The 26223-nt window shown below is 37.3% G+C and overlaps 1 protein-coding gene across 3 annotated transcripts in view; it reads right to left on the bottom strand.

Annotated features, from left to right (window-relative positions):
* The window catches only part of LGR4 (leucine rich repeat containing G protein-coupled receptor 4), a 75415-nt gene that overhangs the window by 8179 nt on the left and 41013 nt on the right, over positions 1-26223 (bottom strand). For all 3 annotated transcript variants that reach the window (XM_048305842.1, XM_048305843.1, XM_048305844.1), the window contains 12 exons: positions 18174-18245; positions 16618-16689; positions 7169-7384; positions 6447-6518; positions 4964-5032; positions 4303-4374; positions 4145-4216; positions 3407-3475; positions 2938-3009; positions 1759-1824; positions 1056-1127; positions 120-191 (listed from right to left, as the gene is read on the bottom strand). In XM_048305842.1, coding sequence (XP_048161799.1) covers positions 120-191; positions 1056-1127; positions 1759-1824; positions 2938-3009; positions 3407-3475; positions 4145-4216; positions 4303-4374; positions 4964-5032; positions 6447-6518; positions 7169-7384; positions 16618-16689; positions 18174-18245 — 996 coding nt within the window. The remainder of the gene's footprint in view (positions 1-119; positions 192-1055; positions 1128-1758; positions 1825-2937; positions 3010-3406; positions 3476-4144; positions 4217-4302; positions 4375-4963; positions 5033-6446; positions 6519-7168; positions 7385-16617; positions 16690-18173; positions 18246-26223) is intronic.

The following is a 26223-nucleotide window of genomic DNA, read 5'->3' as shown; positions in this document are numbered from 1 at the left end:
TTCCTGATTCACAGATATTAAACAAATTATGAACACATCAGTTTTAAGCTAAAAATATTTATTATCTCAACAGTTTAATGACAGAGAGAGGAGGTGACTACACAGAACAGCCTACTTACAGGTTAAGAAGCGCTTCAACAGTGATGAAAGCTCCCTTATGGATCTGATGGATCTGATTTCTACTGAGGTCCCTGCAATGAATGCCACAGGAGATTAATTTGGCAGTTTCACCAAATGTAACAGCCACTGTACTGATAAAAAAAGCTAAGGTGACAAATATATCATGCCTTTACCAGAAAAGAAGAACATATCCCCTCTCTTCCCATTCAGCCAGGTGCAATAGCAGCCAAATTCCTTGGTAAGGCAGCTGTATCCTGCTTCACCTCATTGCCAAAGTAGAATCCATCTCCCATTCCTGCTCCCTTTCCCTTTCTGATGCTACCAGCATAACCTGTGCTCGCAAGGCAGAGCCTGGCTCTAGCATCACCTATTCCCAGCATGAAGGTGCCAGGATGACCACTTTGGTGACAATTGCATCGGTAGCAGGACATGTTGGCAGAGATAGGGGAAGACAACAAAAGAACAAGTAGAAGAGCATCTGCTTTGTTGGATTTCAAATCCAGCTCCAGCTTCTGCTGGACCGCCATGACTTATTATAACATTCTTCTTAAAATACCTGTCAATTTCTGGATTGGTTTTCTGGGTAATTTAATATAGCTTGAGTTGTAAGGGGAGAGGATAATTTTGTTTACTTATCTGCTCCTCCTGAGGAAAACATATAGGATTTCTCCAACAAATACTATATCATGAAATAATATAGTTACAATGTAAAATACTGGACCACTGAAAAAAACCTCAGTTTTTAGATCTCCTATTTATCAAAGTATCTTTATAGGCTAGAAAAATAAAATGGAAACTAGAAGGAACAGGGCTGAAACTGGCTGCTGGCCTTTTGCAATCAATCAAATTTGTAACACCAAATCCTGACATCAGTTTACATGGGAATCAAAAACATGATCTTGTTTTACTCAGCATGCAGCTATATATGCACTTACAGGACACGAAGGGAGGATAGTCCTTGAAAGGTGTCCTCTGCAATTTCATGAATTTGATTATGCTGTAAGGAACTGCAAAGGGAAGAAGCAGAAACAGAACCTTTATTAGCTGGTTTCAAATGAAGGGATAGCTTGGTGTCTGCTAATATATGGCTTAAGCCTTATCAATGACAAGATTTTACTCATTTCCCCTTGTAGGCAGACTGCCAAGTATTTTGCATCAGCTATGTTAACACAACCATGAAGCACATTCATGGCACGTCTGCCCAATCCCAATTCACAACTCATTTAATTTAGAAGAGACTATTAAATGTAGACTGAATTACCTGCAAGCTAAAACTAACACTTTGGAAATGTTGAAGAGTCATACTGAAATTTAAAACAACTCTACTCCATTCTTCAGGGAGTCTTGAGGCATGTTCTAACCATTCCATTTATGTGCATAGCAATACTACTATGACATGCAGGATTAAGCTATGTCTTTCATTTCTTTTGTGCCACAGGAATAATTAAGCATTAGCTAATTAAGGAAAGCACAAGTGGTTGAATTCTCTGTCCAGCACACTTATCATATGAGATCATATTATCTCTCTTTGTCCTTAATTTTTGAAACTTAGGATCAAACATGAAGAAAAAAAGTCTCTAGAGGTGTAGACTCAGAATACTACAGAGTTTATAAAAATAAACACTTATTTCTACTTACATTTCTTCCAAGGTATGGCAGCCCTTAAAACTTGGGAGGTCCTTTATATTGTTATAAGACAAGTCCCTTCAAAACAGAAAATGGAAGAAGGGTGCTTAGATCAACTCCTTTCTACTTGAAACATCTCATCACTTATAACTATTAAACAGATTGACAGAAAAATCATCCTCTTAGTACCATTCTGCTGAAAAACTAAGGGTAGTTTAGAGAAAATCACAGACGAGATCACAAGTATGAACTCTACATCTCAGTATACACATACCCTAAAAACATACAGTAAAAGGTCCCTGAATTCTGAGAGTTATAATCTAAAAAATTTATTCATAACCTGCTTTTTTACAACAAACTGGATAAGTTGTATGTAATGCACAAATTTGGTGCCAATTTTCATTTAGTGTGCTGGTAACTGCTTAAGCAAAGCTAGGAAAGCTCAAAATGTTCTGCAAACAATACAGCAAAGAAAGACTAGAAACAAGCAAACAATCTTAAAAAATCTCTATTTGAAAGGTAAATGGCTGTTTGAAAATAAATCCCACCTCATCATTCTTTCTCCCCTGTTTTTCTTCTATCAAACAGAATGTATTTTTTCTCCTCCCTTTTTCAGGATTTGCTTTTATTCCACATTTTCCTGCATGTATCCTTTGCAAACATGGTTTGTCCCTATCCTCCTAACGGTTTCAGTTACCAGGTTGGGGTTTTTTGCATTAATTTTAACACATGCTCACTTGCTTTTTCTGTCTAGCCTTTGTATTGCTATCTTCTTCCTAATTCTCATCTCCATTTCTTTTGGTTCCTGATGCTCCCTCCTCTGTTCCTGAACACAAAAAGTCAAAGCACTATATCTAAACTCTTCTTTAACCTCTGAATGTACATGACTACGGTTGTATTAAGAAAGAATGGTGGCAGAACGAATTTGAAGATTGGTCTCTGCAGCATCACCTTACATATCTCTCATAACAGATGAAAAAAATATAGCATATCCTATAAAGGGGACTTTGTTTAGGAATGTAATGCATTACATCAAATCTGCCGAAAATCTTGATTTGAACAATCTAGATTTCCAACTTTGGTAGAACTACTAGGATTAAAAATTCAAAGCAATACTTTTGCTTTAAATTAGATTTAAGTTTCTTTCCAAACATTCTGATGTATGAAGAGAGACACATAATGTATACTTACAAAGTTCGAAGCGCCTTTTGCTCTTGGCATAAATTAACAGGAATACTGTTTATCTTGGTCCCTGTAAGAGTTCTGTGGGAAAAAAAACCCAACAAACCCACACATATAAATGCTTGTGTTGTTTATGACAGATGGCATAACAAGGATAGATAAGAGCAGAATGCTATTGGGGTGCTAGATTCACCCACCAAATCTTTTGTTTGTTTTTTTTGGAAGACAATTTTTCTGTTTTTCAGTTCCGGGAGAGGGGGTTAGTATCAATGGCCTTTTCATAGGCTTTTCTCAGGTTCCCCCACTAAAAAAAAAAAACCATTCAGTGGCTCCCAGGTATCCAGTGAGGAAAACTGTATCATTATATTTATTGACAGGAAGAGAACATATATGCAGTTGCTCTCCAGATCCACTAATCATATTTCAATTACTTCACAAGAGGCAAACCCAAGAATTTATTTCTGCAGAAGACACTTACAAGCTCTCCAGATTTATGGTTCCTGTCAAATTAGGAAACCACTGCACCATGCTGGCACCCCGAATGACGCTAAAAAAAATCACCATGAAAATGAGCTGTCAATTATTATGAAATTGAATTGTGACATTCAGTCTTATTATCAGGTAGATAGATATTTACACCAAAGAGACATTCTAACATTCTTACTGCTCTTAAATTTTACACTTGAATAATGTGTGAAAGATAATCTTTTCACTGCTTCTTATGCTACTCATTTGCTTAATAAATTACTCCTCCATGAGCAAACAATTGGAATTCATCAAACTGAAAAGAGTGCTATCAATACATATACAAAAAGTGTAGTTTCTAGTTCAAAGTCTCACTTCATTCTGCTTATTCATCAGCCCCAGAAGTGGTATCTTTTAAGAGCATACATGCACTAACATGCAAAGCATTCTCACCATGTACATCCCTGCTAAAAAAACACCAACAACATATTGCAGATTGTTTAACTAAGAATCTGAGCATCTGGCCTGGGGTTATGAATCTTATGAAAGGTAATTAAAAAAAAAGTTGTAGAGCATATTTAATAGAGCTTCTTAAGAAACTAGATATTCCCGACAATAATAAAAATTATTAAAACTTACTACAAAAAAACCACTCTAACATAAGAGGGAGTCAGAGAATTTATTTATTTTGAGTTTTAGCCACAATGTTACATACCCATTTATTGTACAGTATTGTCAAGAAGGTACTTACAGGGAATGCAGATCTGACAGATTCTGAAATGCTGAGTTCCCCACGAAAGACAAAGGATTATCATACAAATGTCTGGGAAATGAAAAACACATTTCAGTGGTTGTTCTTAGAGTCACTGTCTGCTAAAGGCTGAAAATAGATGGATGAAAATTACTTACATCGTTCTTAGAAGGGGGTTTCCTGCAAATGCACCATCAGGAATCATGGAAATGTAGTTACTGTGAAATCCCCTAAAGATATTAGCAAAGAAAAACCCAACATTTAAAACTATACTGCCAGCAAATTCAATCAGTAGTCATTTTCTTCACATCTACGCAGTTCCCAATCCTACCATAACCAGGATTGCAATAGGACTAAGTCAAACTGTAGGAATAACTTCAAATATATGATTTCTGTCTACTGCACATCAACTAAACTGAAAATATTTCATTTGAAAGAAATTATTTTGACCAAGCATGATGCTGTACTTTCACTTTTCTTACTCATCTCTTAAGGAGGGGACAAGGAAAGTATGTATGATCAATGAGTCCTTAATCTGCTACTGGAGGCCAAAACCATCTCATGATTAAGATCTATGCTAATGATTCTCCTGAATAAATTGCCTGCTTATGTAACTCCAAAATAATTTGCAACACATGCCCTCTCTAGATGATGATTATATTTTCTTTTAAATTATAGCTTCACTTAACATAACTTAGCCTGATTTAGGCTCCTGCATAATGAGACAAGCATTCTTAAATCCAGGATATTTTTTCCCCCTTTTTATTTATGGAAAGGAAGAAAGAAAGCTGGTAAAAAGGGAGAATAAGTAATACTCACAACTCCTTTAGACTTGGAAGTGCTTTTATGGCTTCAGGGAACTCTACCATGTTATTATAATTTAAATCCCTAGAAGAACCAAAGCAAGAATATTATAAAATTTTTAACAGTAGCCATGAATTGTCAAAATAATTTTTGTTTAAGACAGTCCAATGAAAGAGAAACATTCTCAGAACACCTTTAACTATGCCATAGAATAACTCCAACTTAGATTTAGTCTTCTGATGTTTTACATGCTTTATAACCAGCTAGTAACTTAGGTAAGATATGTAATATCACCCAGAGGATTATTCATATTAAGTCAAATAGTATTTCCTTACAGCAAAGCTCAGTATTTTTCAATACCTCACAGTTTTTCTTCAACAGAATTTACACAGAAATGAACTATGATTTCAAAGATTTTTTTAAAAAGTAGATACAAATGACTACTCTTCATTATCATCTTACTAAGAATACATTTTGTCCAGGTTTTATAAAACAAACAGTAAATAAGCCATTATGTAAAAGCAGGCCTTGCAGCAAAACCAATTATAAATAGTGATTAGAAGCACAGAGAAACCTCATGACACATCGGTGATGGGGATGTGTTGAATTCTCAGTTAACTTGTCACTATTCGAGCAGTTATGCCAGGACCTCTGCAAAAGAGTTTCTTTATAAAGGGCAAAAAATATTTTCAGAGTCTTACATCAGCTGTATCTATTTACACAGCACCTCATTACTTAATTGAAGTTGTAAGAGGATGACAAGATGAAGTAAGCAGCATTTCTGAATTCATCCAAGCTCCTCATGTTAAGAGGTTGTCACTGGCTTGCTCTTGCCCTCCTTCATTAGTTTCACTTATTTAGCATTCTCCAAAGCATTAAAAAAAAATGCATTCCTGAGGGAGATACTGCTTATTAGACATTCACTGATTGAGCTGAAGGGAAATGGGAAGTGTAACCCAAGCAGCTGAAAGCCATTCCTTGCCAGTGAGGCACTCTGGAGTTTAAGGACAAGGAGCACTGGAGCAACAGCCCTCTGAGGCCCTCTCGGAAACCTCCTGTTGTCGCACAACAGCTTTGGCAATGTATCCTATCTATGTTTAGCCCTACAGGAAATCTGAGCAACAAGTATTTGTCCCTTATCACTCATGGGGCCACTCAAACACTTGTGATCTATCCACCTGACTCAGCAGAGTGCTACGCAAAGATACACCAGCTAGACCAGGGACAGGAACATTAGAGCCACATCATCCAGCATGACATTTCACCCAGGCTAATATTTACCTGCTTCTCAATGTGGTTAATTAGTTTTTGGTGGAGCAGTGCACTGATACCAGCCTTCAGTTCTGAAACCTGAGCTGGATCAAAGTGTCAGTGGCATGTATTGCACAGTGCACATACGCCTGATTTGCAAAACTTTCTTCATACCAGTATGGCAACCTTGATTAAGCTGAGAATGAGACAAACACTGACTACTAATTATTTTAAGAAACATACTTACAAGGTTTCAAGGTTGTCTAATCCATCAAAACAGTGCTTTCCTATAGATTTTATTTTATTATTATGAAGATGTCTGAAAAGCAAAACCAAAACAAGTGAATGATTTAATATAAGTTAACAAATTAACAGGTATTTCTATGAAATCAAGAGAGTTAAGTAGTGTAGGAAAAAAACCATTGTATGGGGTGGATTACACAGAAGAATATCTTTCATATCCAGACAGAGTATTTCACCCTCATATGGAAACATAATAGATTGCCTGCAGTCAAGACAACTTATTTTAAATCTTTAATCACTGTTCAGAAATGGGATAAAAATATTATGTAAACACAGAAATCAAACTAATTTTTGACACTATTCCTTGGAGATTTTTAAGACTACAAAGAAACAGGTTTCAGATAAAACAAAGAAATTTTTCTTCATTTAGTATCTCTGAAAGCTTTCTCTGACAACCATTGTTCTGAAATATTCATTATATAAGGAGATGTCAGAAATCAAATCTCACTACCCATAGCCCATGTGATTTTTTTTTAGGAGAAAGTCTTCAGCAAACCTTCAGTGGGTTCTCTAATATACATGGTATCACGTCATGTTGGCAGTAGAGGCTGTTACTAGTCAACTGAGCTAAAACATAGCAAAAAAACCATTTTCCATGCCACCCTAGATTAATCAAAACTGTTACTGAGGAGAAAAGCAAAGTGACCTATGAAATACAATACTCACAGAACAACAAGACTTGAAAGGTTTGTAAATGCATAGTCAGGAATGTGTGTTATTTTGTTGAGAGCCAGCGTTAAGGCTTGCAGAGAGGGAAGATTGCTGAGCGGATAGATGGGAACCTCCGTCAAACTGTTGTCATCCAACCAAAGGTGACGCAGCTGCACAAGACCCTCAAAACTGTCTTCTGGTATGGCAGTAATATGGTTAGCATCTAAACGCCTATATTAAAACAGAAAGAATTAATGTAACAAACTCACAAACTACAGATCAGCAAAAATACCAGTTGAAGTCCTACTACTTGTGAACACTTTTTTTTAAGCTTATATATCTTTCACCGAAATAATTCAATACTGCAAAGTTTGAAGTTTTATTGAAAGATGCATGAAAACTCTTTCAAGGCAAATGAAGAGCTCTTAAAATAAAGTTCCATAATAAACTTTTCAAATATTTTTAATAAAATATTTTAACAAATTGATATACTTATAATCACCTAACCAAAATGAATTGATAACTCTGTAAGGCATCTCCCAACAAAACCCCTAGCTTCTAACACTGCAACAAGTCTTTAAAACAGCAGCTTGACAGCATATCTAAGATTGCAGAGGCATTTACTCATTTGAACAGATTATCCCTACATCTACCTTGTTGATAGCATCGTATACTGTTGTATGCTTTGTTTTGTGGTACTGCTATACAGTAACTAAGCAACTACTTTGGAGAATAAGATTATTAAAAACTGTTTGTGAACAAAGTAACAAAGTCAGAGTTATGAATTATCCCAACAAATAAAACATCTCAACTAAAACTGATTGCTCTCTTGCACCTGATCTTTTCTAACATTCTCCACAACGAAATGCAAAATAGCATGTCAGCACTGGATTTGCCATCATACTTCTTCCCTAAATGAATACCAATTGCAAAATTAGATATAGTAACTGTCCTGGTTCCAGCCATGACAGGGTTAATTTTTGCAGTAACCAAGATGGGACAAGGGGACATATCTAGGTTATTCAATATCCTGGGAAGAAGCAAAACATCCATAAAGCAGTGATAGTCCATGAAATTAAAAAAATGGACTTTAATGGGTCTGAGAAGACATAGGGCAGAGAGCAATGGGCAATATTTGACTGTTCTCTGACCTAAAGGCTGTCTTCTCTAGGCCAACATACAGCTGAACCATGGTGACTTCACTGCAAACACAAAAGAAAGCACCTTGCACAACTGATTTGAAATTACTCCTGTACCAGCCATGGTGCATGGTGCTGCTGCCATGCAGGGAGAGACAGGATACATATACCCTCCTCCATTAACATGGATGCTCATTAAGATACAAATCAGCACAGCTCTGGAATTATGTTAGCACTCCCTGTTTTCTAAAGCCATGATCAGATATGCTCTTGAAAGTCCAGCTGGGTTAGTTTCAGAAGTAATATCCTCCAGCCATTCATCTTGTTCTTCTCTGGGCAGGCAGTGTGGACCAAGTGACTTTGCTGCATTTGTCCCCAGTCACAACAGATCTGGATCCCAACACTTAAAGGACATGCAGAATTCCAAGGGAGAAGACAACCCTGACCAAAAATTAATGGAGAAGACAAGCCTGATCACAAATTTAACAGGCTTAATCTTTTTCCTTAAAACAGAGGTTTGCTGTTGTGATGCATGTGGTTTGCATACTTCAAATTATTATCAAAAAAGTCATCGGTTGAGTTTCCATGTAATAAAAAGTCCAAAAATACATCAAATTAAGCAACAAATATACTATTACAAGTGGGAACTTACAAAATTGTCTGCAGCCAAAGTTCTCTCCTAAGATGATTGAGGTGTCATTACATCAAAGAGGTAATTCCTATGGTTCATATACTGGCATCCCCTTATCATTTGCCCATGGTCTGACAGGTGTGTATGATACTCTATTTGAATGCTCTTAGGCTGCACTGAGACTAGAACATTTCAGAGAAACTAAAGTCTGATGATAATAAAGGAGGAAAACAAAGAGGCAGGGGGGAGAGAGGAAGAAAGCCTGAGGCTCTGCTTCAGAAAAAAAAGCCACTAGAAATTACCTTTCTTCTCTCCTAAATTTACACAGCTCCCTGAAGATCAAAGAATTATTTCCCAATGCAATAAACATATCTGAGTCTTCTAATTTCTCCCTTCCCCTCCCACCCTCTTTTTTTCTGAGGATTTTTTTGGGGGGAAGGGGTTGGTTTGGGTTTTTTAAACAGAAGCAGCATACTCAAGAGACAGGCCTCAATCATTATGCCTACTCATCTAGTCCATTTGTACTTCCACTGGCGCCTTGCTAAATTCCATTTATTCTAGGAGACTTTTGGAAAACACAAGCACACAAAAATGATGCATGTCCCGCTCCTCCTCTCCCATACTTAAAGAAGGAGGTGAACATAGGAAGGATGGATGCACACAATGAGGGAGTTGAACTCAGCCAGGGAGAACAAAGATGGTCATGGAGATGATGTCAGACCCTGAATTTTTAGTTTGCTTTGTCAAGACCTCTGTCTCCCAGAACGGGTGGATCGAGTACCCAAGTAACCGTACTTTAAACTGATGACTGTCCACAGCCATCCAATCTGCTGTGTTCATTTTCTCCAGTCCACAGCAGGAAAGATGAGGGGGGAAAGAACAACACCACCCACCACTGACATTGAGCAAGAGGTTTGGAAAGTGAAAGAGATATTTTGAAGTTATTTGGCCATTTTTGCCTCATGCACAGTTTTTTGTGTTCTTTCATTTCTCCCAAGAGCTTAATATACCATGGTTATTTTTTTTTCCTCTTTCAAACAGTTCAAGCTTATACACATGATACTGAATGCACAAAACACAACTGAAACACTCCTATTTAGTGTGAAATGCACATAAAAAAGCACTTAGTGAAACAACTGAAAAGCAAACCTAAAATACTTGACAACCTTCACAAAATATTAACGATTAAGGACAACAACTTTTCTTTAAGGTAGATAAGGGAATATTCCCTAGCTCCAATAACTAACAAAGAACAAGCAATATTCTTTGCTTGGACTGGACTTTGTACAAAGACTGTGTTTTTCCATTATATTGTTAAAGATAAGAGTATATTCTTCATATTAGAGCTTGCAGCATGTACCTTAATCTTTCAGAAGCTACTCCAATTCCAGCTTTCTTATAGGCACTGGCTTGTGAGAGACCTTTACATTTTAGTCTATAAATTAAGAGCTCACTTGTTGAGCTGTCATCTTCACTTCTATTACTTCTCAGGTTCCTTCCTCACACAAGCACCAACTCCAGAAGAAGAAAAGAGCAGGAGGATGATAGAAACCTAAACATTCAGCAGCTCTTACATCAGTATTAGATATATTTTTAAAACAGGAACATAGCAAGGTCTGCAGACAATTGACTTTGCTTTAAGGAAACCAGAACTAAAAAGAACGCCTACCTCAGTTCAAATGAATAGAAGTTCCAAGTCTAACACACACATATAAATGAAATTTTACGTACAAATGTACACACACACTACTCAGGGTAACTGCCCTACAGCCTGCATCCCCAACAGGTAACATCTGAGAGACCTCCAGGACCAGCCTCCCAGCCTCACTAGCTCTCATCTGTGACCACAGGCAGTCTTCCAGGCTTCAGTGACTGGGAAATTTTAACAGCCTTGTACTAATAGCCTAATTAACAGCCTTGTACAGCAGGAGTTTACTGCCGATGTTAATAAAAGGCAAATCACTCCCAGCCCTTGTGTTAAACCACTTCTGCTCAATGGCAGTCATTAAAGAACTTTGCTCTTTAAAGTGCTCCTTCAAAAACCACAAAGAAATCACTCCAATAACAGTGGAGTAGATTTTTACGTCTTGAAGTTGAGTACCGATAAGCCTGCTACCATGGAAATCCTGCTACAATGGGAGGCAATAACCCATGTTAACAGAGGTACTTTAAAACACTCTGAGAGTTTGCTCACTGTACCAAGCAGTGGCTCTCTGTGCATTATATGTTGAGAACATCAATATAAGGATTTGCTTTATTCAAAGACAAATTTACAGCAGCCCTCAGAAACTAATGATACATGCCAAAGCTATTTCAATCACCAGTACTGATGTGCCAGCACATCTGTTTCTTCCATCTAAATGTTCAAGATGGTACCAGTCAGAGGTCACAGTTTGCTGCAAATTACCCACAGAGGATTCAGCTAATTTTGCCTACAAGCTGTTTAACTTTCATCATTGCATTTAAATTTTTGATCATTCAATTTCTAAATAATTCCCTGATTTTATTTAAACTTAGCAATTCCTTAAGCAAGCCCAGACAGTTTAAAAAAATTTAAAAAAAGCTACAATAGTCCCAGAAATTCCTGAAGTTCACAAGAAACCATACCTCACTTTCAAGAAAACCAGAACAGTTTCTAAAGGTAAAGATGGCATAGAAAAATACAACTCTTGTCATTCAGCAAGTGTGTGAAGTATACAAAGCAGTATAAATTTTTCAGCACAATCAGATATGCCCAGAAGAGCTCTTATACATTCTTAACTCTAAATATTCATGGAAGAAAAACATATCCAGTGTATTTAAGTCTGTATTGGTTTTGCAGGTTAAAGAGAAAATACATCAATTTCTTCCATTCCCATTCTGATTAATCCCGTATTTTAACACAGACTAAATTTGAGGGCTAATCCCCTTTAACCCCTTAACAACAGCAAAGCAGGAAACTAGAAAATCTCTGAAGACAAGCCATTAAAAGTTGCTTAGCTAAAAAGACACCTGCCATGGTTAGGGGTGCATACTACATATAAAACCATTTAAAGCTTCTTAACTTCATCTAGTCATTGCTGTTGATGAACACCTTCCACAGCCTCCCAGACGCTATTGTCCCTACAGTATTGTCCAAACTCTATAATGCAGAATAACAAAATTATCAACGGGAGCCCTAAGGCACTCTTCAAGAAGAAAATAGCAGAAATAGAACAGAACTGTATTTTTTTATAGGAGATTATGTTTGCGTTGTTCTCTCCAAATTCAGGGATCTTCCCTTCTGACACATTTTGCATTTATGGTTTACGTTACTGAAACTGTCACCAACATGAACTATGGCTTAAAACTGGGCAGTTTCATTACCAGCAGAATGTTTCTAGATTTGATTTTTTTAAAAAAATACAGATATTAACTTGATCTGTATAAGGAATCCTTCCTAAAATACAAAAAAGCTAGAAATGCAAGACTGTAGCTGATACGTGCTACAGCACTTATTTTAAATGTGTTCTGACTGAAATATGCCTCTATTCTCTGTCCTCATGCTTTTACCATACATTTTTACCCTGCAAAGCATGAGTCTGCTCTCATTATTTTCAGTTCTACATTAGGACCGTAGTCTTTCCTGCCTGGGCCAAGATGATTCCCACTCCCAGAAAATATTATCCCATCCCAGTTCAGCACATTCATGCCTCCTGCCTTATCCTGCCTCAAGCCTGCTCCAGCCTCCTAAGATAGGAAAGCAGATTGAAAAACCGGTTATGATCCTGCTGTGAGCAGACTGGGCTGTTCAGGGAGCCAGAACTGCCACCAGCTACTGCAGAAAATGACTGCTGAAGACACCCCTGCAGCTCAGGTGAACACCCACACAAGAAAGCCAGGAGCTATCACAGCTGAGTATCACACTGTCATGATCCCAAATCCCACAATTTGGTAATCTGGCAGAACAGCTAAAATGCAGTGCTTTGAACTGTTGCTGCAGAATGCCCTAATATTCCCTGCATGTGGACATGTGTGCACATATGCTGGGACAGTAGAACTACAATTGTAATAAATCACACGCAATACATTAGCAGATATTGACAGGCTTTCAAAAGACTCCTGGATTTGATGGCAAGTGCACAGTGGCAATTAGGTTTTTGGGTTTTTAATTCAAGTGGAATAAAGTTTTCCTTTGTAAAGCAGCTGGAAGTCTTTGTTTAAATAGTGTAATTCCAATATTTGTCATACACTGGGGATTGTACTAGACTATTCTGTGCTATGACTTAAAATTCCTACATAGCTGGATTTCTGTGGTAAATCAGAGCAACCTTAAAAATTGCTGTAGTTTACAGACCCATTTTACAAATCCCCAGATTCTGAGTCAAAGCTCAGAATAAACAGTGTTACCAAAATAAGTCATCACAGTCAAATACACCAAAGCATTTAAAGGAGTGACTTTCTTTAATGGCTTCCCAGTTGCTCCCAGGGAGCAGCTTCGCACACGTTGCTCAGCAGCACACTGCTGTGCTACTCTGCCTCTGCTTCTCTGTATGACCCTTGGATTGCCCATAAACCTCACCATTTCCAGATCTAAAATACAAAGTACACCACTTCATGGCCTTGTAATAATGAAAACATGTTATCGATGCTTTGCATTAGTTGAAATGCATCAGGACTATTGTTTACATTTGTGAAGCTCTTTGTCAGGTTTTTCTGCTACCAAATGAGGCGGGCACAAGCTGGACAAACAGTGGCTTCTCCCTTGGTAGAGCCATCCCACAGCCCCACCTATCACAGCATCTTGCAATGTGAGCATACATCCTGCCAGATAAACTTTTCTGGGGTGCTACATAGCAAGCTTCCACTCAGCAAAACTCCTTAATTTTACTAAATTTCACCTCCATATAAAGAACCCTATTATAACTCTCTTTTGGAGGCCAGAGCTGGGAAAAACATTCTATGCAAACAGAAAATAAAGAGTTGTCATTTAGTATTCTGAACCAGGCTGGCTACTCACCAGCTGTAATATAAACACTACAGATCATGAAGCTCCTATAACCATCTTCTTTATTTCCACTGAGGTATGTTTACTGAGCTTGTTAATACATACCACATTGTGGCAACTGTCTTCCTATGGAGCACATTAAGAAAAAAAAAGCAGTTGTAAAGGAGTTTCAAATGAAATTATTATCAATATACTATAAAGTCTTATGAGGAAGTAATTTGTGCCTTCACCAAGAAAAAATCCCTCTAAACCATACTTCAGAGCAAACTGGGAAACTGCCAAAAGAGGGTCAGTTCAGTAATGTTTAAACTTGCAGGTTTGGGTTGGAGATTATATAAAAGAGTAGAAGCAGGTTTTCTAACATATATTCTGCAATGAGTAATTTGTTTTAAAAGAAGCTCACAGCAACTTGGGAGTTTTGAATCCACACAAATTTCTTAGGGAGGGGAATAAATCACTCCTTATGGTTTTTTAATACAATAAAGCAGGATGCTGATACTTATGTTTCCATGTTGAGACACAAAATTCAGAGGACCCCTCTTATATTCCTTTGCCAAAAGGTGCTATCTGCATTACTAGGGGACATGCATAATCAGTGTAATTATGCATGAGTAATGCTAACAAAGTTTTCCTTAAATTCATTGAAGTCACAGAAATGCATTCTGGTGTAGTAAAGAAACTGCACAGAAAAAATGCTTTACATTTCTCACTACACTTGTCTCAAAACCCAATTTATTCTCAAATTCCTGCCCATTCTAACAAATTACAGTGGTCTTGCAATGCAGACAGATATCATTCTCAGGAACAGAGAGGGAAAACCAAAGGCTGATTCACATCAGTGGATGGAAAAAAAAAAGCCCATGATAAAATCTTCCTGAGCTTCAGATTAGCTCAGGTGGTTAAATAACACCAAGGTCATTAGTTCAATCAAGTGTGGACCATTCACTCAAGACCTGGATTCAATGATCCTTTCAACTCAGAATTGTCTGTGATTCTGATACCAGTGACTTCCAGACTGGATTTGCCCACCATATTTCCAACAATTATCTGGAAATCACGGCTGGGTTTTCCACAGAAAAAGAAGTAACAAGCAGGTTGCTACTACTTACTAACCTAATTTCCTCCTTTTTCACCATCCTAAACTTGATACAGTTTATCATTTGCTCTTGAACAACGAAGCTCCTAGAAAGGGAAATCTCACCATGTTTTAAATTGTTAGTATTATATTTTAATTGTAAGGATGTTTTAGTCAAGCGATTTTAATTATTACATTATACAATCTAACATAATCATCCTACTATTTTTTTCAAAACTAAAATGTTTGCTTTTTTAAAAATGGCTCTAACATAGTCGTCTTTCCAAAAATATAAAAAAAAAAATATGAATTAAAAAAAAAAAAAAGACGGATGATGGCTTAATTTATACATTCATTATTTTTCCCTTAAATTTTGTTCCTTCCCTTTTGCACGTAAAACTACCATCAAATTATCATCTCCAGCAACTGAAGAGTTACTATTTTAAACTTTAATTAGAGAACAAACATTACTGTCAATATGTAGAGAAAAAAGAATGTTCACTGAAAATGAAATAGATGATTTGTAGACAAACATTTTTATTAAAGCAGTTTCTCTTTTTGGCATCAAAGAAATGCTGGAAGCCAGGAAGAAGTTTTTGGTTTGTTTCAAATAATTACTAAAGGTTTATTCATACCATGCAATTTGAAGGGCTTTTATTACAATGCATAGTATTTGCACCAAGACCAAGGTATTTTCTTTTCTACACTCACGCTAAAAAAAGAGTGAAACATGGACTAAATTAAATTCACTGCTTACTGGAAAATCCAAGCAGCTATGAGAAGTAGGGCCAAGATCCAAGCTTAGGAAATGCAGAAAAGCACCTTTGCAAAAGCTGTGCAGTAGTTTGCAAATCTATTCTGCAAAACTAGTTTTTCTCCAAAGATCCATAATCTGATACAACACCGAAAGAAACAGGATCTTGGGCCAGAAACCTGAATTTTGGCACAGAGAGAATAGATAATTTATCCTCTCTCTCTCTCTGGAGTTAAGTGGGAAGGCAGAAAAATTGTGCAGCCCTTCCCACCTCCTCCTCCTCCTCACAGTGATAGGCATCTACCACCTTGAGAGCTGTATTTATTACGGTCTGATTAAGATGCTTTATAAAACATAATAAGCCATGAGATAGTATAAACACATATGAAATACCTGGTGTGCAACTAGCAATAATGGCTGAGGTATTCATAACTGTGTGTGAGATTTCAACATCTTCCTGTAAAACCAGTACCATGCAGGTCTCAAGTAATACTTCTTCACAGAAACCCCTTTTCCTCCTCTGGATACAAAAGACTTGGGCATCGTTCATTTTTGCACAACATTTCAGAATTGCTTAAATACCTCAGGATGTGCAAAGAGGAATTACAGTTTAACTACACCACCACTGCATTCATACAGCAATCTAGTACCTGGTGTTTGAGTTTTGAAAGAGCTTGCATTTGGGTCACTCCAGCAAAGACAACAAATAAAATTCCTTATGAATTTTAATTGTGAAACTTTGTTTCAGTTGCAATTGCACTTTCAGAAACTCCAGGTACATTATTACACATATGTTATTGTACTTCATAACTCTATAGAATGAAGCAAAGGGGTACAGAGTGACTGAAAGTGGACCTTGGAGAACAATCCAAAATCAAAAGCAAAGTAAGGAAACTTACAAGGACTGCAAGCCACTTAATCCTCTGATGGCCTCATTAGGTACAGTCTTCAGCTGATTGTTCTGTAGGGTTCTGTAAAAATCCACTGTGTTAATAAAGTAGAATTTGACAATCATCTTTATCAGTGGTAGAGGTAACAGAAAAGCCCATAGTCCTGTTATGGTTTCCCAGATTTCTAGTGTATGTAAAAGCATGTAGAATTATAAAGACCAGATACCCAAAGGCAACAATGAAACAAGAAAATGGTCTATTTCAGTTTCATTTACAACTCATTCCTTAACAGCATTAATTCACAGAGAACAAGCTCTGACACAATATGCTGAGATTCTCTTGGGAACTTGATGAAGAGGTTAAACAATGTAACACTAGGACAAATTTGATACAAGAGATGATTTTTTCTGTTTTCTTGTGGAATTATCTTATACATGCTAGAAAACACACAAACCTCTAATTTTGCCTAAAATCACATCAATACACAGTGCATTAACAATCTAATTTACAAGGTGTGCTCACATCAAAAGCACCTTTGGGCCAAGCTGAATTAAGCTATACTGTTGTCAGTTTCTTCAAAATTCTCTTATAGGTCAATGTAGGTCATTGACATCTTTCATAAAGAGAATGTAAGTGACCTTATATGGTTTTGGTGCATACTAGGGTAAAAATTCAAGTAGACAAGAAAGTTAACTGTTAATTAAGACCCAAGTTTCAAATTTTTCCAAGAACTGCTGGAATTTCAGGCACCTCTGGTGCTGAGTATTGCAATGCATATGCCTTCAAGAGCTTTGACACTTTGCATTCAATTTACAAAATATCATATAAATAGTCCTGCAGATAGGCAGTTCCCTAATCTGCACCCTGTTTATAATGCCTGTGTTTTTCTCTTTAAAACCTCAAGGTCTGCTATTTTTTTAAAGTATGTCTTTAATTAACTACCTATTACCCTGCTAGCATTTGGAAATATTTACAACATCAGAAATGCTACAGTTTTTGAAGAGAGGTTTTTATAACCCCAAACAACAAGGAAGCTTTTTTTATCCTTAGCTATGGAAAAATAATTGCCATAAAAATTCTTATCTCAGAAAGAAAAATAAAATATTTTTTTAATAGTAAGCCATTTTCACTTAGAGAAGCATCAAACTATAGCAACTTTTTCTATCACCAGAAGGGAATAATTCAGTGTATTAAATCTCTAAGCACTAGTACTACCTGATAACGTCAGGGCACCTGACAGAGTATGCTGGAAGGGGTGGAAAACAACAAAAGCTTACATGTCCTTTTTAGGATTTTTCCTCTGATTCTTCTGCTACAAGATACACTTCAGAAACAAGTAAGTGTTCTAATAAAATGCAATAATTATAGTTTAGTCAAGTTCATCACTGTCATCTTAACCATATCCAGCAGGTTTTGTAAGGAAAAAAAAAAGAAAATAAGTAAGAGAGCTATACTTTAGGAGGACAGAGGGCAAAAAAATTCCCTCCAGCCTACCAGTAAACAGTCTGGCTGTGCACTAAGAAAGCATACAACCAGCTATGAAGCTCTAAAACCCAATTACTTACAGAACTTTGAGTTCTTTCAAACCGGACAAGGCCTTTGGATGGATAAAACTAAGGTCATTGCCAGCCAGTCGCCTGGAAAAAAATTGCAATAATAATTTCAGTCACAAAATACAGTACTTCTACAACCACCTAACTAGGAAAATCACTCCTATATCGAATTTTGCAAGTAATTATGCATTTTGCATTCAATTATGCTACATTCACAATCTTCCAAGTTTGCAGTTATTTTACTTACTGTACATTTATAACAATGAGAATGCATTACTCAGCCTCTTCTGCAAATGTGCTAGAAAAAACATACCCTAGAATCATGAAGAACCTTCTCATGGTACTAGGTTTGAAAGTGCATTTACCAACACAATCCTCTGGCTTTCAGCATTGCTCCACTGAAACACATGCTCTGGTACCCACATATTTTTAACCTATACAGCAGTTTCTAAAGCAAGTATGAAGTTAAAATAAAAATAGCTAGATGCTACAGCAAAGCAGCAGAAGTCTCTATGGGAATCCCACATATGAAAACAATATTCACAAGCAAGTGGTATGTTCACTCAGTGCTGACAGTTGACAGGACACCTGCTGATATGACCAAGACATAATATTGATAATATTTCATTTTTTTTGGTCAGCTATTTGGAGGAACTTTTCAGGAAAGGAAATTCTTTTGGGGCAGAGAGAAATGGAACAGCCATACACACTCTCAAAATGTGGTTGGTTAAATTTGGACTGCTAGACATTAACAGAAAGTAAATTATGAAAATCACCATGATATTAAAAGTAATAAAGACAGGAGATGCTGCAGAATACAAAGCAGGAAAGCAGAAACAGCAGTCAAAACAGCTGCTTCCAAACAGCACATTCCCCTTTCCCCCACTCTTCTTTTTTTCTTTAACGTTTTACCTCTCCCCTGACCAGCAGATACTGTGCGGTCCAGCCTTGGTTGAGCTGCTAATAGCTGTATTTTATCAAGGGTAAAGACAATAATGCAAAACACCTGGTAATCCATAACTGACAAAAGATGCCGAAATTTTAGCCACAGTATTTGCTTTCAGACTTGGTTTCATATCCAAGCTAAGGAAAAGCAATGTTGGACAAGGTTGTGCAATGAAATCATCCATGGAAATACTATGTATAATCCAGTAAGTGGTAATAATTAAAAAACAATCAATGTGCTTTAACAAAGGTTACATAATATCGAAACCCACCTCTGCTGTTACAGGGCACTGTGAAGCAAGCCAGACACAGTAAAGGGAAAATATTATTTCAAAGAGGCAAACAAAGGAAATAACAAGAGCAACATCTAAAGTATCAGCTTGCCAGAACATAGCAATGTTATTACATTTTTATCTTCGTCTCTAACTACATTTAATGCTTACATAAATCTGCTTGCAACAGAATTAGTGACTTAATAAAACACTGCCTGATAGAGAGGATGCTAGTTACCTTTATTAAACCCATTTCTCAAATGCAGATGGCTATATTTATAAACCAAGGGAGGACAAGAACACTTTCATGAACAAGAAGATGACAGCAAAAGATGCTACTTGTTCTTAGAAAACTGTGTTACTCTTGCTTGTTAAGGCAGACATTGGTTTTTAGTCCTGGTATGTTCACACACCCCCCAATTGCTATGGCTCTGACATCACTACAAGCACGCTTAAAAAAACTCCCATATCTGCTGACTGCTGAGAAAAGTTTGTCTGCATCATTTGTGTATAATCAAACAGCTCTGAAACTAGAAGAAAAATAAAAATAATCTGTGTAAGCTTATTCTTGAAATCTCCTGTCTACAAGCAACCTCAGAATTTCAGGGACATGATTTTTCAAATACTTTGAATTTTTAACATTAATGGAAGTTTCCAGATGGCAACTAAACATTCTCCTAAAATTCATTTTGTTGTCTGCAGCTGTCTAAATCAACTTTATTAACTTTATCTGGGGGGATGTGGAGGGATGTTTGCAATACTTCATGTCTTGCTTTGTAACAATTTCCTAAGAAGTTCACTGTAAACAGAAAGAAGTACTGATGAAACATGCTGAGTCTCTACAGCAGAGAGCCAGTAATCTGCAAAACCCGTTTATGTTAAAATGTGTTTGAAACAGCATAATACAAATCCTTAAATCAAACAAAATTTAACCAAGGTTGTAGCACCGAATCATTTTGCATACAAACACTACTATGATTACATATTACACAATTCAAGGAGTGGCAACCCTGGTAAATGTGTCAGGCAGCTCTGGCTGCAGCTCAGCCAAGGTTCCCAATTAATCTGGTGTGCGTGTGCCTTGTCAGGCATCTGCTCCCTCTCCCAAAGAGGCTGGAGATTACTTTAGCTTTAAAAAAGCTAAACTAAATACAGTTGCATAGTCTCCCCCAACCTGAATGTCACTAACAACAACCTAAAGAACACTGGAAACAAATCACAGCTGAGCCAGAGCAAGACTTGTGTGACTTCAAATAGTAGGACTTTGCCTTCCTCTAGGCAACTCCTGCTTCTTCAGCCTTTTTGCAACCAACCAACAGAAAAAACCCAACCCTTGCAATCAATTACATTTCCATTTCTCCACCATCTGGCAGTGTTCCAGGAAGTGCACAAAGGCTTTACTAATCAGTTTGCCAAATACATATTTATCATTCACATCCTAGCCTTGGGGAGCCGCTTGTGAGGAGGTTCCAACTGCAGCTCTCAAGCAGGCAAAGATCAGTATATCACACACTGCTCTCAACATGCTTCCCTCTGCAGCAGCATGCAGCAGCTGGAAGGATGGAAACGTTTCTCTTTACATAACCAGGTTCATTTTAAAGAGAGAATTGAAAAATTAATAGCATACAGTATAGCACACATACAGCATTATAAATTAAGATGTCATTGAAATCATCCAGTCAGGTTTTCCACACTACTTTCTTACAGCAAGTCTTAAAAATATTTATTACTAAATATTTTAAAAGCATCTGTTTCTCTCTCTCTCATGCACATGGTAAATGGGCTAAGGGAAATCACAGCTTTACCAAGGCCAAAATGATAGCACAACAGAAAGGACACAACTTTCATCTCCTTACAGCAAGAGCCACTATCCTGCTTGAGGGCAGCCCTGGAAATTTCGGCTCTATGGTGGGACAACTTCAAATTGCCACAAAGCAGCACCTGAGGCAGCCCTGTATTTACACTGTCAAGGGAGTACCCATCCCTCCCTTCATTCTGAGTGGAAATGATTACAGAGACCTGGTCAGAAAGTCCATCTGTTGCCAATGAGCCAAGGTACATCACCATTAATTAGAGCTCTTTCCAAAAGGCAGCAGGCTGCAAAAGAGATTCACCCACAAAGACAGTAAAAACTTAATTAAACAGACAATTTTAAAGTGTCCTGCCATGCTATAAGGCCACAGAAAAACTTTATTTGCTATCTCTTACTTCTCAAGGCACAGACACAGCAGCAGGCATCATCTGAAGTGGGATGAAAATGTGTATCACACTGATACACCATGAGTTTTTCTGCTAACTCAATCCTGACTCCCCTTGTTTGGAGACTCTGCCAAGGACTGCAGGTATCTGGAATAAGTGCATCTGAGTTAAACCTTGAAGGTTTCTGCAGTGGAGTCATGGCTGTAATGTATGGCTACAGTATGTCCCTTTCTTCTAAGTGGGCAATCTTGTAATTGCTTAGCATTGAATGTTGTAGTCTTCTGTATTTACTTTAAAAATAAAAATTGAGTGTTTTAATGGTAAATTTGGACAAATTCAAATTACAGAATCAATTTCAGCACAGCAGGAAACAGAGTAGGACACACAGAGAACAAAATACTTCTGCTAGCCTGTCATACAGACATGAGCAATACCCTTTAATCATTATTTTAAGTGACACAGTAAATAATCTCCAGATGTGGAGGACACCTTAAGACTAGCCTTTCATGGTGTCTCATTCCCAGAGTACACAGCAAGCCTAGTTTCTTGCACTGAAACTGCAGCTAATACTGTTTTCTCTCTTTTGGGAAATTAAAACTTTTGCAATTATGCATCTGGCAACCCAGCTGCATGTTAACCAAGCCAAGTTAATCACTGGTGTCACTCCAAAAATCAGGGAGTGTGTCCCAAGGATACATTTTTGCCTGTAACAATTAAAACCATCACTCTCATTATGACAGGACGCAATAAAACTTCTTGGAAACCTCTCTCTTTGTCTTGCATCCCAGATGGTAGTTAACCTCAGGATACTTGAGCAAAGAGTTTCATCTCCTTCTCTCCATCTGAAGGTCTTGTGCTCATACAGAAAATGCTTTTGCTGTGGATTTTGGGTTGGTTTCTCTTTTCCTCTTGGTGGTATTCTGGGATGCTTCTAACCTTTTGTCTATCTTGTCTCTGATAAAAATATAATGGCTGCTTTCTTCACAGATAAAATTCAAATAGTGACACAGGCTGAAATCCTGATGTCATAATAAAACACCTGATTTATTATTTTTATTTCTACATTAGCTGCTTTGTCTTAAGACGCAAGACTCAAGTATTTCAAGGTTTAGTCAAGCCTGAACCTTCCATATCCATCACTGTCCCTCTGCCCAGCCAACAATTTCTTATAGCTATCCAACTTTTACATACCTATTTTCATCCCACTGGAAAACATTCCACTACTTCTCCACCTGTAGTTTTGCAAACTCTACTTTTTGTGCTGTCTTACATTGAAGTATTCTACTATCTTTATATGCCTATCCCTAACTTCCACTTTTTCTGGGTTCTCTGTTTCCCAAATACAAACTTGAATTTTACTTTAAGTTCTCCCACAACAGAAGTAATCTTTGAAAATGCCTCAGAGATGACTTAATCCATGATGCCCAGCAAGTGTTTCCTCAAACCTAAAAAAGAGCTTCAGTTTCCATCTGTGCCAAGTGTTTCCTCAAACCTAAAAAAGAGCTTCAGTTTCCATCTGTGCCAAAATAGCAGTCACTTTGGAACAGAATTCTGTTTTTCTTAACAGATGATGCATATTTATGTGCTACAATTTATTAATCAAGGTTTGGAACTCTACAGGAGAGGTACAGTCATTTGCAGGAAAATACAGGGTTTCGCTACATCCCTTGTGCCAGGGTGGATGCCCTGCCTGGTCAGGGCACACGCCTCTGCAGACAGCTCCTACCCAAGATGGGCAACTGCAGAAAAGGAGGAGCTGGTAAATGAAAGCTGTGTATCCAGACTAAACTTGGCTTTGCTTTTCTATGAGTAGCAAACAGACCTTTTGGGACTTTTTTCAGCTGCAGCCTGCCGAACTGCTGGGAAGCCAATCTATTGCCTACAGGTTACTCCAAATTCCTCCACACCAATTTAACAAAACTAAATGGATACTTTATTCTGCTGCTGCTAATGGAAAATGCATTTGTCTCCTCCTTTTCTTGCAGTAGTTTCAGTATTATACATATAACCTCAACGATTATTTATAAAATTGTGAGTACGTACACCAAGACACATCATAACTGAAAATAGAGGACTGTAACTACAACGAACACTGAAACTGCACCAACTCCATTTCTTGTCATGAACTTTCCCTTTCCAGCATTTACAGCTTTCTCAAGGTTATACTGAACTTTAAGATAATTGCTTGTTTTCAAAATGCACTTTGGGTCTAAAAAGCTAAAATATCTAAGTAAACTAAACTGACTGATTAAAAAGTCTAAAGCTCATTCATAAGTTCTATAGTTAGATTATCAGTAAGAGAAACCAGCATCCACCACAGACAAAATACACTCTATGATAATGCTTTTTATGGACTGTCAAAGAACATTTTTTTTAACAGGAAAATAAATTACTACGGATTTTCAGGAAAGCAAGCATTCACAACCATGCAAAATATGCTCTATCCTTTCATTTTCAAGCAATATCTGTATTAGAGCAAGACCTCCTTTAAGTAGAACCCACAGGCTGCAAGACATGCACCGAAAGACATAATATAACATAAAACAATTCTTATACACTATGAGATGTTGAAACAAGCAGCCTTTGTAATCTCAACTAGTATTCTGCAGCAAAAAAGCTCAGAAGTTTGGATAAATTTTTTAGCATGGACATATATGTCATAAACATAAGCAACAATATCATGGTGTCTTGGAATCTGGTTAAAACCTAGTCTACAGCAGAAATGCTGAGTTGTTGCAGAAAACAATTTTGATTCCTCTCACCTCCAAAGCAAAATGCAGAATATATTTTATAAAATACATTCTCTTCTCTCTACTTGCCTTTGCACATCTTGTATTATGTTTGTGGTAACCTTCCTTTGCTTTACCACAGGCCAGATAGACCTTTCCCTTGATAGCTATCTCAACACTCAGGTAATAATGCATTTTACTTACCTAGTTTGTACAGCAGAGACACAGAGATGAAAGCTACTGAGTTTGGTTTCGATCAACTGGGATGCAACAAATCAATTAACTACAGACTTGTGCTTTTAGCAGATAGTGCTATTAGGATGCTCAGAAGGTTTCCAAGATCATGAAATATGTTAATGGTCAGATACGAGAGGTGAAAAAACTGCTGCTGATATAGTAAATCCTGTAGGTTGCTTTGGTCTGTTCATACAGCCTTGTCTCTTGTCCTGGCATTTACTGGCTATCCAGGCATGAGATCTTTGAATGACTGTGCATCTAGGAAGTGACACTGCAAAACGGGGAAGTGGATTAAGTCTACATATATTTGGCAATTAAACTTCTGTTACTGTTTTTCTAACCACTTCAGATACATACTGGGTAAATGCAAGACCCAGGTTCTGCAGACATCTTCACAATGAATGACCTTAGAGAAATGGAGGTAATTTTCAGTATGATTCTTTGATTCAGTTTAGGTTGACCGTTAACTTTCTTCCAGCTGAAATAAAAGCAAATATTTTAACAGAATAATCTAGAATTTTACTTTTATATAAGATGGGCAGGAAAAAGAACTTTACCAGAGTCTGGTTACTATTTCTATACCAGGACATCTGCCAAGGCTAATTAGGCAAGAGTACCTCTGTACTAACACAAAACTACAAAGTACAAATATCCAAGCAGAGGGGAGGAAAAGAAGTAAAAGAATGACATCACCATGTCTTCTTATGGTAACATACAGCATCATACTATGAAACTATGATGACAGAATATACTCAATTACTTCATCAGAGGATAAGGCATTTATCTTCAGCATACAGGATTAATTTTTTCTCCTTTTTTGTCGAAGGTTTTTGTAGAGCTCATGTGATGACTCTTGAGACTCCAGCCTCGAACTGGCTACCTGATCACTCACACACATACACCTTTTGTTCCATACTCCAATTTCTGAAACCGAAAGGAGGAGGAGGACTGCATGGTACAAGCACCATTTGGAGAACTGTACTTGGAGCTTCTCAAGCTACTGCTCAGCATCCAGAAGCTTCTTATCTGGTTTATACCTTCAGATAGCCCCAACCTGGCAACTGAATCAGCATAATAAATAAGGCTTGTAAGACTGGTCTTGAAGTGTAACACTGCAAAGTTCAGCCTTCAGGCCATTTAGCTAAGCCAGCTTCTGTGTGTGTGCATATGAACAGAACACTGAAGCTCAAAAAAAATGACAGGTAAGGAAAAAGTTTTGTTGTTCTCTAGAGTACTCGCAGCAGAATAACCAGTTTTGGGGTCCTTATACACAACCATGCCAACTTTGGAAATTAACATGTAGAAACAGAAACTGGAAAGAAAGTAAGTTCCTCATCATCTAAAAAACAATGGAATTTACTCAACCTACTAGCATCTATCCCCACAAATAGGAAAAAACATGCAACTGTCAAGCACAGCAAGAACCTTCTAAGCTACAGAAATATTATTCTTGTATCAGCATGATTGAAACTCATCCAGAATCAAATTGATTTAGGACTCACAGAGATAAGAAAACACTAATTAAACACAGGTTGGCCAACATGTTTTTAAACATGATTTAGCATTTAATGCAGACCAAGTAAGTGATGTTTAAAAATATCTTAGCTGACTGTGGTTAATTCTGCTTGGGAGTCTTTGCCTAAAGGTTTGTCTTGACTAGAATTTGAAGGTGCAAGTTAT

The sequence above is a fragment of the Corvus hawaiiensis genome, chromosome 6, assembly GCF_020740725.1.
Source record: "Corvus hawaiiensis isolate bCorHaw1 chromosome 6, bCorHaw1.pri.cur, whole genome shotgun sequence".
In the NCBI taxonomy this organism is placed as follows: domain Eukaryota; kingdom Metazoa; phylum Chordata; class Aves; order Passeriformes; family Corvidae; genus Corvus; species Corvus hawaiiensis.
This window is presented reverse-complemented; position numbering and strand designations above follow the sequence as displayed.